We start from the raw sequence: 16,273 nt of genomic DNA on the forward strand, positions 1-16,273 counted from the left end.
AATTAAGGGGTGGGGTTGTGGCTCAGTGATAGAGTGCTTGCCTAGCATGTGTGAGGCAATGGGTTCGATTCTCAGCACCACATATAAATAAAATAAAGATATTGTGTCCACCAAAAACTAAAAAGTGAATATTAAAAAAGAATACAATTAAAACCCACCCCTTAGGGAGTAATAACTAGCAATATCAAATTTCATGGTAAAAGAGATTTTGTTCAAGTCTTGTGATCTGGGAGGGCTTCAGGGAAAATGGCAGCACTGTAGTTAAACTAGGCTTCAGTTAATGTGAGGAGGAAGATTGTTTGGGGTAAAGGTAGGGAAAGATGATAAATGTTCTCAACTAAATGTCTGTTTCAAAGGCCTTAGCAAGAGAAGCTATTTAGGATGTAGGGATGGTCAATAAAATGAGAATTTATGTTAGGAATGAATAGGGTATGCCAGACTGGAATAAAAATAAAAGAAATAGTGCTAAGAAGGAAGAATAGAGTGGGGGAAGGGAAAGGAGATGGTACCTAGAGAGTAGGAATTTCAGGGCCGAAGAATCTATGTGGCTGGGCAAAATAGTTCTATCTCATATTTACATAACATTTTCTGGTTCATAAGTCATGTCTTATGCATCTGTGGCATTTAATTTTAATGCCAATAATTTTTGAACACAGGCTCATTTTCCTTGTTTTAGAAATGAAGAAACTGGGGATCAAAGAGATTTATTGATTTGCTAAAGCTTTTTAGTGTTTTGGTCAGCTTTTTCATTGCTCTGACAAAAAGGCCTGACAAGAACAATTTTAGAGGAGAAAAAGTTTATTTGGAGGCTCAAGGTTTCAGAGGTCTCAGTCCATAGATAGCTGGCTCCATTCCTCGGGGCTGGAGGTGAGGTGGGACATCACAGGGGAAGAGTATGGCAGAGGGAAGCAGCTCACATGATAATCAGGAAGCAGAGAGAGAGACTCCACTTGCCAGATATAAAATATATACTCCAAAGGCACGTCCCTAGTGCCCACCTTCTCCAGCACACCCTACCGCCTTCAGTTACCACTTGGTTAATCCCTATCAGGGGATTAATTCACTGATTGGGTGAATTAATCAATCAACTGATCAGCTCTCATGATCCAATCATTTCACCTATGAATATTCTTGCATAGTCTCACACATGAGCTTTTGGGGGATACCTAATATCTAACCCATAACACTATACTAGAAAGTTTAAAAAGAGTGAAGACTTGACCTAGGCATATTCTTCCATACCTACAGTGGTTTTAAATCTATACTATTTATACCTGTAGAATGATGCAAGGAAAGGGGCAGCCATTCTAAGATGTATGCTGTTGCTCTTTTGTGAGGATCTGGCCAAATTCAACTCTGGTCCTAGTTGAAAGATATTCATGGTGACTGATGCCAAATGGGGACTCCTATAGTGGAGGAGATTTAATCTGTGTATGAGCCAGAACTTTTATTCAGCCTGAGAGGTGATAGAATACATTTCCAGCCTGGAGTGCAGCAAAGGGTTGACCAACCGGGTAGGTAGAATCAGTGTGCAGAAAAACTTTTCATTATTCTCTGAGTTATATGTTAGTAGTGGGGTTCATTATTTTGTGGAAAGGTTTGTGGTCCCAAATTATCAATATTTAATTATGAAAAGGAAACCATTTCATGGTTTGATAAAAACATTTAAATTATCCCTTGCTATAGATTACCTGATTGCCTCAATATAGGGTGTGTGTGTGTGTGTGTGTGTGTGTGTGTGTGTGTGTGTGTGTGTTGCTGGGGATTGAACCTAGGGCTTCACACATACTAAGTGGTATTCAACCACTGATCAACACCCCAGATCTCATTATAGATTTTTTTTTCTTCTTAATTTGCTAAAGAAGGCTTTCTCTGATGGGCTAGTGCTGGTCTGTGGCATTTCTCAAGTCATTACTTACTATCAGGCTCTAGACCTAGGCTGTCCAGTATTGGAACTGCCAGCCAGGTATACCTATCAAACACTTGAACTATAGCTAGTCCAAAATGAGATGCTTGCTAAGTGTAAAATACCAAATTTCTAAGGCAGTATAGAACAAAATATAAAACAATTCAATATAATCAATATTTTTGAAATTATATTTTCTTGGATATGTTAGACAAAATACATTATTAAAATTAAATTTACCTGTTTCTTTTTACTTTTTTGGTGAAGCTACTAGGAAACTTTAAGTCACATAAGGTTCATATTATTTTTCTATTTTCCAGGCTGCTCTAAAGGTAGATGAAGTCTATTTGTATAGTGTGAATTCAGTAAAGACCATAACATATCTCCAAGGAATTGTTTCACCTAGTTTGTAATTCCAATTAGAAATTCACTTATTTGTTTTCATTTAAATAAGTCTTTGCTACCAACACCTTTCTAACTATTGTTACCACCAAAAATACAGGGAAATAAAGGGAAAAGTAACACATTTACCTTTAGATTTTTCTAGGTTTTTGGTTTCCTGAACCACTATTACCTTTAGTCATATGGAACCACTTGCAGTTTACTGAAGTACTTTACCATGATTCTATTACTGTGCTTACTGCTGCATACTTTGGTCTAAAGAATTCCTGCTTGTCCCTCAAAGCACAGCTCATTTACTATAACATACTTGGTCCTCTCCTGTGCTCCCACTGTGCCCATATTTGCCTCTTTCACAGAACATTTAGCACTGCACTATTGGTGTGGATATACTAATTTGCTACCCTTCAAGAGTGTAAGCTCCTGAGCATTTTTATTTCATATTGTATCTCCAGCACCTAACACAGTTATCTAATACTTAGTAAGTTTTTGGCAAATGTTTGTTGAGTTGATGGAAAGAAATCAAGTTGATGAATCTGAAGACACTCTTGGTTCATGTTTTTTCTGTTCCTGGTTTTCTTTTCTTCCCATTCTTCTCACTCACCTTTTACATACAGTTTTACCTCATGGGATTGTTGGTATTTATGTAAGCACCTTAAGTAGAGTTCTGTTATTGTAATCTAGAAGCTATTTCTCAGGAAATAAAACATGGTGGGCAGATTGATTTAAAGCTCAGGACTTTCAGTTACTTGTAGGAGATTCACAATAATGCAGGTCAGCAGTGTAATAGATGGGCATCTCTGGCAACCAGCACTACAAATTACTAAATGAAACCTCAACACGATTGTCCTTAGCAAAATTTCTAGTCAACCTGAAGTCTCCTGCTAGGAGAATGCTTTGTTTATAGAGATATTTATAATCGTGGAGAGACAGTACTATACTTTGTTTCTAGTGCTTTTTATTGTCTTATTTTTTGCTTGTTTTTGATTATGATTGAATTTTAGAATGAATAGGAACCGGATCAACAATGTCTTCTTTTTGAATGACCAGACTCTGGAATTTTTAGAAATTCCTTCTACTATTGCACCACCCATGGACCCACCTGTTCCCATCTGGATTATTATTTTTGGTGTGATATTTTGTATCGTCATAGTTGCAATTACGCTACTGGTTTTATCAGGGATCCGGCAACGAAGAAGGTAAGCTATTTAATGGGAATGAGTTAAGAAGTATTTGCTTATTTTCTCATGACTTAGAAAAATAAGATTTTCCTCTGGCTGAAGGTAATACCTTAAAGTTGAAAAAATGGTGATTTTTAAAATATCACTTATTCTTTCATCTTTTTGGTTAAGAGTTCAGTGTCCTTTGCTTAATGAAGCTCCTTCCATTACTTACTTTCTTTCTATTCTATACCATATGAGTATTTCTTATCTGTGTTGTGATTTTCTAAGCTGGATACATGGAAGCAGAGTTCAAGTAGATGGAGTTAATCTTTGGTAGTCATCCACATCCAGATACCAATAGTTCCACAATTCTTTGACCGTCTCCCTACCATGGCTTGCCTCCAGGCCACCCTCTATGATATATAGAACTATGTTTCTCATGGTCTTTGAATCAACTCCCTATGTCAGAATCACCCAGAACACTTGTTTGAAATGTAGGTTCCTTGGCCCTATCTCAGACTCACTAAATTAGAATTTCTGAAAGGGATTCATTTCAATGAATATATATAAGTTTTTCTAATTAGTTTTGTTTGAGAGCTTTCAATTTAACAACCTATATACAGGGTCCTACTTCTTGAGTTCATTCTGGATTCTGGGGCACTCACAAACCTTGATGTCTAAATTACCGATATTGTTTCAAGAGGGAATTTCATTCCAGCAGGAGAGGTACTGAGGCAGTAGGAAGGAAAGTAGGCAGGATTTCCCAGCATGATGAAAGGAGAAAATGATTTTGTAAGTACCTCTAATCCAGGGGGAAAGATGAGAGATTCCTCGATTCTTCACTGGACACTTTAATGCTTCTAAACCTTCCTTTCTGATACTAAGGAAGAGGAATTCTAGTAAGTGGGGATCACAGGAACATGACTTTCAAAAGGAGACATGAGGGATGTGTTTGGACAAATGTTTTGTCTAGATGCTTCTCCAAACGTTTACTACTTTCCATATGTTTTATCCTGGCTACTAACAGAGAGTAGGCATTTTCAATCTTACATATTATAATTTTTCACAAACAATAAGTTAAATGTTATGGAATAAATGTGGCATATGTCTATACCTCAAATTAAATGCAAATATTAGAATCAAGTTGCACTTGCTTGCTTTTCTTAATGATTTTGACATGATATGTAATGCAAAAAGGCTATTACAAGGTATTTATTTGGTTTTTGTTTTTACAATACTAAGTAACATTTTTTGAAATGTTACTTAGTAACATTTCAAATAATGTTTCAAATAATGTTTGAAAACTATGTTTAACATTTTTAAATTTTGCATTAATTATGAAATGCTATGGTTGGAAACCTAAGTGAATTTGCTTCATCTCCTTGGTTCCCAATTTTCTCACTAGCACCTCCTATAAGGTAGGAGTTAGAAGAATGGATTCTGGAGTTAGACTGCTTAGATTTAGTATTTATCTCTCAGATTCTGCCCTTGTATATAACCCATTAACTGTAAAATACCAGGAAACACAAACAATGAGTCAGGGAAACTGAATTTGGGAGAATGTGGTTTATGTTGCTAGAGCCAATCTGTTAAATTCATCTTTACTCTCTGTCCATAGATAACTTTTGTAGAGCAACAGCAAAGTGTACTGGAAATAATTAACTTCATAGGATAAAAGAATTAATACAGCAGAGTGCTTAGAGTGGTATCTGGCACACAGTGGGTACTCAATAAATGTTAGCTATTACTATTATTTTATCATCTTGTCATTTTCTAGTCTTTCAGCTAGTTTGTGATGGGATCAGTTATCTTCTTCTGAGCAGATTCTACAGTAATATGATAATTGGGTATGTAGCATCATAATTTGTTGCCTGGGAGAAGTGAGGCTGTTGTTACAATCTTGCCTTCATAAATTCATTTCATGTTCAAACTAGGAAAACAGATGGACAATCTCTTGTGTAAACCTGGAGAGCATCAATAATTAGCAACTATAGTCAGGGAAATTATGACAACCTCCTGGAGATAAATTGTTTGTTGTGTTTTAGTTTTGACACAATCTGTGGTAGGTTTCCCTGAATAAAATATTGCTTAAGAGATGAGGAGAGGGTACAATTTGAAGTGGAGATAGCCCTGATAGTTGTGATTAAAAACCCATTGTAGGGCTGGGGATGTGATTCAGTGGTTAAGTCACCCTGGGATCAATCCTTGGTACCAAAAAAATTTTTTTTTCTTTAATCATGGAACCCAGTGCCCCACACATGCCAGGCAAGCGTGCTACCGCTTGAGCCACATCCCCAGCCCCAAGCCCTTAGTCTTTGAGGAAGACATCTAAAGAAATGTTTAACAATCCAATCTATACATTAGAAAATAATGAACATAGTTTGTATGGTCCAAATCTTAAACTTAGAAGACCTGGAGGAACCACAGGGTTATCTAAGTCACTGTTCTTCTTCTATGGAGAAGTGTACCAGAGTCATCTAAGATGTATGCATATTTAAACTTATCATGAGGAAATGTCTCAAGCAAAGCTATAACAATTCTGTTGGTTTCATCAGTAACAGTATTATATTGATTATTCAGAACAACTGGGTAGAAAGTTTGGACTGCAGTCCAAACCAGGTAAACTCAAATACCATCCGTGTCGTTTACATGTATGATCTTGATCAAGTTGCCTAATTTTTGTAAGTCTCGGTTTTTTCATCTGTAATATATGGATATAATATCTCACAGGGCTTTCATGAGGATTGAACTATATAAATGTGTATAAAGTACCCAGGATATAGTATCAAGTATTAAATAATTAAATAGTTAAATAAGTAGCAATTACTATTATTATTCAGGATCAGCTTAACCCAGTGCTGTGATTAAGGGGCTCTAGGAAAGGATTCTTTTCCCACCTAGATATTGCCATCATACTATAGAAAATTTTCCAGTTCACTGAAACAGTGCCTAGAATTTTATTAGTTAGCAAACAAGCATTTTACTAAAGTATAGTTGAGAAATGAAATTGTATATATTTATGGTATACAGGGTAATGTTTTGATGTATTATGAAATGGTTAAATCAAGCTAATTAATGTATCCATTACCTCACATACTTATCATGTTTTGTGATGAGAACTTTTAATATCTACTGTCTTGGCAATTTTGTCAAGTATACAATAGATTATTGTTAAATGTAGTCACCATGCTATACAATAGATCTCCCAGACTGATTCATTTTATCTATCTGAAACTTTATACCCTTTGACCAACATCGCCCCATCCCCCCATCCCTAACCCTCCAGCCCCTGGCAACTATCATTCTACTCTCTGCATTTATAAGTTGGACTTTCTTTAGATTCTCATGTATGTGAGATTATGTGGCATTTATCTTTCTGTGCCTGGCTTATTTCATTTAGTATAACTTCCTCTAAGTTCATACACATTGCAAAGGACATGGCTTTCTTTTGTACAGGCTGAATAGTATTCCATTGTGTGTGTGTGTGTGTGTGTGTGTGTGTGTGTGTCACATTGTCTTCATCCATTCACCCACTGATTGCATATTTTGGCTATTGTGAATAATGCTGCAATGAACATGGGAGTGTGGACATTCCTTCAGCATACTGATTTCATTTCCTCAGAATATATACCAGAAGTGGAATTGCTGGATCATATGGTAGTTCTATTTTTAATTTTTTCAGGAAGACCCATACTTTTTTTCATAATGACTGTACTAATTTACATTCCTACCAACAATGTACAGTGATCCCTTTTTTCCATATCTTGGCCAACACTTGCCAACACTTCCTCTTTTTGGTAAATAGCCACCATAATATATGAGGTGATATCTCATTGTCATTTTATATTTGCATTACTCTGATGATTAGTGATGTCAAACATTTGGGGGGGGGTACTAGGATTGAACCCAGAGGCACTTTACCACTGAATACTTCCCCAAACCTTTTTATTTTTTTATTTTGAGGCAGGGTCTCACTAAGTTGCTTAGGAGCTCACTAAATTGCTGAGGCTGGCCTTGAACTTGTAATCCTCCTGCCTCAGCCTCTGTAGTCACTGGGATTGCAAGCGTGTGCCACCACACCTGGCTGAGCACTTTTTTCATATAACTGTTGGCCTTTGTATGTCTTCTTTTGGAAATTATCTATTCAGTTTCTTTATCCATTTTAAATTAAGTTATTTGTTTTCTTGCTGTTGAGTTCCTTATATATTTTGGATATTAGCCCTCTAAGAGATATATTGTTTACAGATCTTTTCTTCAAGTCCACAGGTTGTTTCTTCACTCTGTTGATTGCTTCCTTTGCCGTGCAGAAGGTTTGTAGTTTGACATAATCTCATTTGTCTATTTTTTGCTTTTATTACCTGTACTTTTGGGGTCATATTAAAAAATTCATTGCCCAGACAACTGTCATAGAGATTTCTCCTTAAGTTTTCTTCTAATAGTTTTACAATAGTTTTCTTTCTAATAGTTTCTAATACTTTTACATTTAAGACTTTAACTCATTTTGAGATGGTTTTTGTATTTGGTGTGCAATTATAGCCCAATTTAATTATTTTGCATTTGGATAGCCAATTTTCCCAACACTGTTTATTCAAGACCCTGTTCTTTCCCCATTGTGTGTCCTTAGCACCTTTGTTGAACATCAGTTGACCATAAATGTGTGGTTTCATTTTTGTGGTTGCTAGTCTGTTCCATCGATCTGTGTGTCTGTTTTGATGCCAATACCACAAAAAATAAATACATGTCTAAAAATGCAAATGATCCATGAGGTATACTGGTCATTAGAGTAGTGATGAACTGGTTAACAAGCTCTCTCAGGAATCTGTTTATTTGTAGCATTTTCCAATTTCCTATCAAGGCCAAAACATTCTGAATATTTAGCAGGCAGCCCTTGCTGTCCTATACTTGCCAGCTCCAGCACACCATTACAATTGTCACCTCTTTTGAAACAATTTGAGGAGGTTGCTTCTCTAGTAACATCTAATTGAAAATAGAAGTTTGTGAGAAAAGATTTTTTTCTTTTTACTCTTAGACAACAATTAAGGAGCTATATAGGTGGGAAGGCAGCAAGTATCAACAGTATGTACTTTGCAATAGTGTCAATGCTAGGTCTGTGTCTCACTTTAGCCCAGAAGTAGACATCTTAGTTTTCTGGTCAGCTTTATAAGGACAGTGATGGTGATGGTGGTGATGATGATGAAGGTGACTGAGATGATGGTGACAGAGTTGATGGTGTGACGTATGTTTTAATAAGAAGGGCATTTGACCAAGACTCTTGGTTTTGGGTTCCAGTCTCAGGCACTGGCATTTATTAGCTGAGTGACATTGAGCAGATCACTAATTGAAAATGTTAATAATATTTTCTCAGATTGTTAAGTAATGATGAGAGGACAAAATCAGAGAAGGCCCATAAATTCTTTATATATTGGAAAGTGCTATATCAATGTAAGTTACCATAAAAAACAGTTATATGAAGTGATAATTTAACTTGCCACTTTATGGAATGTCACAGAATCGTAAACACAGCACACTTTTAGACTTACATGTACATAGGGGAGTTGATTTACAAATCCAGTATATAAATAGACTATTATAATGTTAATAATGATACACCTTAGCTTGATTTAATGTTACAACTGGGTCTTAGAAAGAGACCTTGCCAATTACCTAAATTCAGTCCTCCAGAAATCCAAGCCCAGAGAGGTAAAAATATATTTTTTTAATTTTTTTTTTGGTAGAGTGCTTGCCTCACATGCACAAGGCCCTGGGTTCAAACCCCAGCACCACCAAAAATTTTATTTTTTTATTGACCATCCATTCTGTGATATGAGCTATAGTTTATATCATGAAAGAAACAAACATTGATAACATGGATGGTTCTTGACTACAGGGAGATTATAATCTTGCAGTTGGTATCAAAGCCAGGTCAAGGACTTAGGACACAGAACCCTAGCTAATGCTCACAGCTGAACAAAGTCATTAGTAAATTTGTTTGGTTTGTTTCTAGTTTTACTTCTTTCCTATAAGTAAAAATATCAGCAGTAAATAGAAGTGCATGTGGATTTCCACAAATCTTACTTTTCACTCAGGGAGATGGGGCTCATTCAACACTTTCATATAGGGGAACTTCACATTCTTATGAAGTTATAATTAAATGAATAAATCATATTTTAAAAGAAGTATAAATAAAATGAGAAATGTCAGAGCTAATTGTTTTCCTTTGCTGTGTTTAAATATACACAACTAATAGGAAACCAATGTAAGTGTGTTTTTAGGGGACTTGGGAAGACTAAAATAGAATTCTATATCATTTCTTTTCAGTATTCTTGTTCCATATTGAAAGACAAGTTGCTGTACATATTTGAAATTCAGTTTCTCCATCAGGAAAACAGGGATAATTTAAAAAATCTTCATAATGTTGCTGTGAGATTTAAATGAACGGATATATACAAAGCAGCTACTTAGTCTGATTTCTGCCACATAATAGATACTTATTATTATCATTATTATTGCTATTGCATGGCAAATGTAAAAGAACTTGCCTACAATAACATAGTTAGAATATTGTGGTACCAGGATTTAAAACCATGTAGGCTTGATTCCCAAAGCCTGTCAATCTTATTGGGCTGCAATACCCACTCAAATCATTCTAGTAATACTGATATTTCCTCCAAGCCTGATTATGAGGACAATCCCAATTCCCCAATAATTCTATCCTGTATGAAAATTTTCAGACATATTTGTCTGTCCTGTATTGCTTTTCTGGTTATTCTTGAACCTCAGCTCTTCAGCCATGTTTTATTTAAAGTGATACAGAAATACTTTTTCTGCTTTTAGTCATCACTACTTTATTTCAGAACAGAGCAAACCCTGTTCTTCAACCCCACCCCCACGGGAGCCCTAAGGGCTACCTGAGACTTCTTTTGTCTCCTCCTTCGATTCTTTTCTTTCTGGATTTATCAGAGACATCCACTCTCAAGGCTGCTAAGAGGTAGTTTAGTAATGGTTTTTTTCATGCTCTTCTTGAACCACCTGACATTGCAGGAACAGTGAAAGTCATTAACACTCAATTTTATTTTGCAGGAAAAAGAACTCACATTTTTTTTAGCAGAATATCAAATCAGAATGATCCAGAAAGACAGTTAAGTTTTATTATTCTCAGTATCACTGCACAGGCAGTGAATCAGTTTATTACAGTGCGCACTATGAAATGTGACAAAGTGCTATATTACTGTTAGATAACCTTTGAGCTGCTTATCATGTCTACCAGCTAGCAAGTTACTGACATTGCAGTTTGTGAAGCCCTGCAATGCCAAGACTCTGAACAACGGGATCTAAGGTCGCAAAAACCAATAAGTACCTAATTTGTCACTGACACAGCTCAATTGGACAAATTTCCTCAGCAATTTCTCTCAGAAGCTTTTTGTTGGGAAATTATCCTTTTTCTAAGAAAAAAGAAATGTCTCTTCATCTCTTTGCTTCTTCCTTTTCTTTCTTTTCTATTCACTGTGATGCCTGATGGATTATTTTTCCTTCCTGGCTGAGGAGGAGGAGGCAATATTCCTTACTTTGACCTGCACATGTTCAGCTCTCTGCCATTTGTCTTCTAATTCTATAAAAACATCTTTTATTTTTAAAATTGGCAAATAGACACTAGCCGTTCATTATTTCTAAGACTACCATTGCATTGCCACTTACTTTAGAATGCTACATCCACTAAGATTTTTGATATACAGATTTCAGAACAGAAAATTCAGGATAAAATTTGACTATTTAAAATCCATTGTTATAGAAAATTATCATTCACTCCAACCGCAGTGAGGAGAGATTTGAAGACACTTTCTGTGAACTAGGCATTTTTCATTACAATTTATAAATGTACATTTCTTACTAGCATTTAATTCCTCTAAAAAATCACTCTTCTCTTTTATAAAGCATTAAAAATGAGGAGAAGGAGGATGAGTGAATTTGAAGACTTTTTCCTTTCATCAAGTTCTTTCCTTTAGGAGACTTGTGTCTCATTCACAGGTAGGCGTTCAAAACATAGTTAAGCAATGTTGGATACTATAAGTGGAAGCGATGTGACTGATGACTATAGAATGTCAATTGCTTTCGCTTTCTGGGGGATCTGGAAAGGGCTAATACTCCTGTCCACAGGAGGAGGGGCTAAATGTTCTAGTTTTTCAGTGGGTGATTTAACTTGACTGAAGGACCCTCTCATCATACTGAAATCTAGTGTACCCTAACCTGTGGTGATCATCGATTGCTAGTGTTTAGAATGGCTAGTGAATCTTCATCTGGAATATGAGAAAACACAGCAGCCTGTTTATTCCTAGGTTTCTGGGACTGCAACCTCATCTTCTAACCAGCATTGACCCAAAGGTTTTACAAATTAATGTTTAATATCCAATGATTCCAATTTAGTGATTGTCTATAGTGTCACTTGTAGCACTTGATGGTGGGATACATAATGGCTAAATACTTTCAAATGATGACATTGGAATGCTACTTTCCTTTATGAACTTCAACTATTTCAAATAATTTAGCAAATCATCAGTGAATTCTGGTAAAACCCACACTAATTCCTAATCTAATGTAGGAAAATGCATATTTTCTGCCACCCATTAAAAATATGAGACAAAAAATTTCATATGCCCTTCCTTCCTCTGTTTTTTTCCCTTCCCTTCCTCTCTCCCTTCCTCCCTTTTTTACTTATTTGTCTATGTGTGTATGTGTGTGTGGTGGATCCCATTCAAGATCTACGTTGGACTAATGTTTGAGTAACTTTGCCTGAAGCATTAGTCCATGCATCATCCATCCATTCATTTGTCTGACCACCCATCTATCATCTATCTATCCATCCACTAATTTGTTATAGCCAACCATTGATCCATTATTCACTGAGTTGAGTTCCTATGCTGGGTTGAGTCCAGGTCAATTGTTTTAAATTTGGATTTTTCTGATGAGTTCCTCATTATGAAATTCAGGTCAAAAATTGAGAACGGAGTTGGGTATGGTGGTGCATGCTTCTAATGATACTAGTGACTTGGGAGACTCAGGCAGGTGGATCACAAGTTTGAGATCAGATTCACCAATTTAGTGAGGCACTAAGCAATGTAGTGAAACATGTCTCAAAACAACAACAAAAATAAAATAAACAAAAATTTGAAAACAAAAAGGACTGAGGATGTAGCTCAGTGGTAAAGTGCCCCTGGTTTCAAGTCCCAGGACCAAAACAAGAAAAAAATCGAGAATGGGTGGTGCATGAATACAAACAAAACAAAACAAAACAAAACATGTATCTGGAATCATTTTTATCATATCTGAAGGCACTTGTCAGTTTGTCTAATTGTTGGTGGAGTTCATCAGATTTCCTCTTTGGCAAAATAGAAGTGTCTTTTTTGTAATTAATACATTATTTGTGGAGTGGATATTTTGAGACCATGTGAATATCCTGTTCCCCAATAATCTATTACTAGTATCTATTGATGAGCTCCATTGGAATCAATTATTACTGCAGTTGTGGTTTTCTATTCCTATTACCCTTTCTATATTATTTGGCATTCTTCTGTAAAGAAGAGCTTTCTCAGCACTTTAATGATTCCCCCCAAGCCCAAGGGAATGGAGTGGGGACCCTGCCAGCCAAAACATTTCCCCCTTCCTAGCCCCCATCTCTTCTAGCCTCTCCCCTTCCCTGGTGGAGGGAGGGAGCATGAAGCTCTCACCCTTCGTGGCCCCTTGCTTGCATCTGTATATAGTGTGAGCCGCAAGTAGCCCTTCTCCTTCCCTTGCCCTTCCTCAATGTAGTGGCCTTAGATATCCCATTTGTTAATAAAGACAATTCAACCAGCTCCCGAGAGAGAGAGAGAGAGAGAGAGAGAGAGAGAGAGAGAGAGAGAGAGAGAGAGAAACTTTCTCTTTTCTCTACTATTTTCTTTTTGGTGGTAATTAAACCAGGGCCTAGCACATGCTAGGCAAGTACTCTACCACTGAGCTATACTCGCAGTCCTGCTTTTAAATTTTATTTCGAGACAGGGTCTCACTAAATTGCCCAAGTTGGCATTGCCCTTGGGATCCTCCTGCTTCAGCCTCCTGGGTTGCTGGGATTACAGGCTTAAACTCCTCCATTGTATTCTTTAAAGCAAATAAGAGCCAGGTGCAGTGGTGCATGCCTGTAATCCCAGCGACTCGGGAGGGTGAGGCAGGAGAATCACAAGTTCAAAGGCAGCCTCAGCAATTTATCGAGGCCCTGAGCAACTCAGTGAGATCCTGTCTCTAATAAAATACAAAAAAATGGAGCTGGGAATGTGGCTCAGTGGCTAACTGCCCCTGGGTTCAATTCCTAGTACAAAAAAAAAAGCAAATTAAAATGCTTTCTCAAGTATGACTAACAGGAACTTCCATCTGAGTCATCATCAGTTTATCTTCACTACCTCTTCACCTGTCAGAGACTCATCAAGGTGCCACAGTAGTGGGAGTCCACTCTGATCACCACAGGAATGTACAACATTCTAGATGAAGGATCATTTCAGATCTGCCTCTTTGGAGGTCCACAGATTCTTGGTACAAGAGAACCTTTGGCAAGTCTGAGAATCTCATGCCTAACATCATGCCTCCAGGGTGCCACCACAGAGTAGTGTCCCAAAATCCAACCTATGATGAGCCCTCAGGGAAACCCCTCTCCCTCTGGTTGCCTATAGGCACCAACCTCTCATCTTTCCCTTGCCCCATAATTATCAAACATAATTGGCTCAGTTTGTTAGTCTTTCATAAGAGACAGGAAAAACTTTTGATTTTGAGGTCATAGCTTTCCATACTCCAAGGAAACATGAAGGATCTGGTTACCACTTAGGTTGGGGTAGCAGGGTCTACAAAGACTCAGAGTATGAGAAACTAAAAAGTTTATCCTGTCATGTAGAAGTTTTTGGAATGATTTGTACTTTCAGCTGTGAGTTATAATGTAATTAGGAGAATGTTCTGGGTCCAAAAATCCTGACTTACAAATTAAGATAGCTACTTTGTAATTAGTAGAGACAACCAATGATATCTGCAATTTACAACAATTACTTTCTACAAAATAATATGAACTTTATTTTCAATATGGCATTTCAATTTGATTTTCTGTCAACATTTGCAAACCATTAATTTGTCAAATCCTATGAGAACAGTTTATTGATTTTTTTAATTCAGTTTTTACTAAGTTCTCCTAGAGGTCAATTTTTCAACTTGCCAATGTACCATACATTTTCCTCACATTTCTTCATGCAGTTTTTGTGAATATACATGTATATATGTATATGCATGCACTATATTTATTCATATGTATTCATTTATATAGGTATTTGTATACATTTATTTTAGTTTTCTAAATAAGACTACTTCTTCCTATAAATATGTATATATTATCCATACAAAGTCTTATCTACATAGTATCTTTTCACCTCACCAGCTCTTTATGGTCTTCAAAATTATTTGAAAATATATAATATTGATCATTTCATCTTTTAAAGGCTCCTGTGCCCCATTCTCTCCTCCATATTTGTACCAAAGACCATACTCAGCCATATTTTCTCCTTCTAGATCCCACTGATTCTTTTTATATGCTTTTAGGAAGAACAAAGGATCATCTGAAGTGGATGATGCAGAAGAGAAATGTGAAAACACCATCACAATTGAAAATGGCATCCCCTGCGATCCCCTGGACTTGAAGGGAGGGCACATTAATGATGTTTTTGTGACAGAGGATGAACGGCTCACCCCTCTCTGAAGGGTTGCTGGTCTGCTTTCTCAAGAAACTTAACACTTGTTTCTTTGTGACTGCTAAGCATCTTAAAATATCAAGGGCAGATTATATATTTTTATTTTGCCATTCTTCTTTTGTAAGAAATTTTGAATGTATTTGAAAGTGATAGGTAATCAATTTTACCCATGAAGACTACTAAAATCATAGGTGGCAACTACTCAAAATATTTTTCTGACAATACAGTGTGTAGGTGTAGTCATTTGGTATTGTAGTTATTGATTTAAGCATTTCTAGAAGTAAAGTCAGAAATACATATATGTATGTGTATATATATATATATATATATATACATACATATGTATGTGTGTGTGTGTGTGTGTGTGTATATATATATATATATATATATATATATATATATATATATTTCACACTTCAAAGACCTGAGGAAAATTAATTTTACAGTGGATAACATGGTATATCAATGTAACATGGTATATCAATCACTGAAAATGGATCCTTTTTAAATATTGTTTATATCACTCTGTATATGACTAAGCAAAAGTAAAAAGCAATTATTATAAACAGAATGGATAAAAATGGGAATATTGATTCACAGGATGGAAATTTTCCTGTTATACCAACATGATATATTGCTTATCTAGTTTCTGAATATCAGTCTCTAATAGAAGAGTTTTATTTGTTGACTATTTCTACAATATGTAAAAATTCAGTCTATGCTAATTTAATAAAGCACTAATCACCTCTTTATGATTGTGTGACTGATTGTGGTCTGTGATTTATTTCACACTGTGGATCACAGTCTTAATTTTTATTAGTTCTGTTTAATGTGATCTTCAACCTTAGAAATGATTTATTTTTGTCCTCTGTGTCCTTGTTTGAGGATACCTTTAGCTTTAAAACTTTATTTTGATTTAAATTTACCTTTTAATTGATACATAAAGACATAAAATTGTACATATTTATGTGGTACCATGTAATGTTTCAATATATATATATATATATATATATATATATTGCATAATGTTTAAATCAAGCCAAAATAGC

At 35.9% G+C, this 16,273-nt stretch overlaps 1 protein-coding gene across 4 annotated transcripts in view; it reads left to right on the plus strand.

The window, feature by feature from the left end:
* Cltrn (collectrin, amino acid transport regulator) overlaps window positions 1-15,976 on the plus strand; it is a 40,734-nt gene extending 24,758 nt beyond the window's left edge. Inside the window, exons 7-9 of one of the 4 annotated variants that reach the window (XM_078035100.1) lie at window positions 3,310-3,504; window positions 7,735-7,778; window positions 15,076-15,976. In XM_078035100.1, the coding sequence (XP_077891226.1) occupies window positions 3,310-3,504; window positions 7,735-7,778; window positions 15,076-15,173 (337 nt within the window). In that variant the 3' untranslated portion in view covers window positions 15,174-15,976. Of the gene's footprint in view, window positions 1-3,309; window positions 3,505-7,727; window positions 7,779-15,075 lie in introns of all 4 variants that reach the window. The other 3 variants (XM_078035101.1, XM_005315996.5, XM_078035102.1) reach the window with 3 other exon arrangements.
* The last annotated feature ends 297 nt before the right edge of the window (window positions 15,977-16,273 follow it).

The sequence above is a fragment of the Ictidomys tridecemlineatus genome, chromosome X (assembly GCF_052094955.1).
Source record: "Ictidomys tridecemlineatus isolate mIctTri1 chromosome X, mIctTri1.hap1, whole genome shotgun sequence".
Taxonomy (NCBI): Eukaryota; Metazoa; Chordata; class Mammalia; order Rodentia; family Sciuridae; genus Ictidomys; species Ictidomys tridecemlineatus.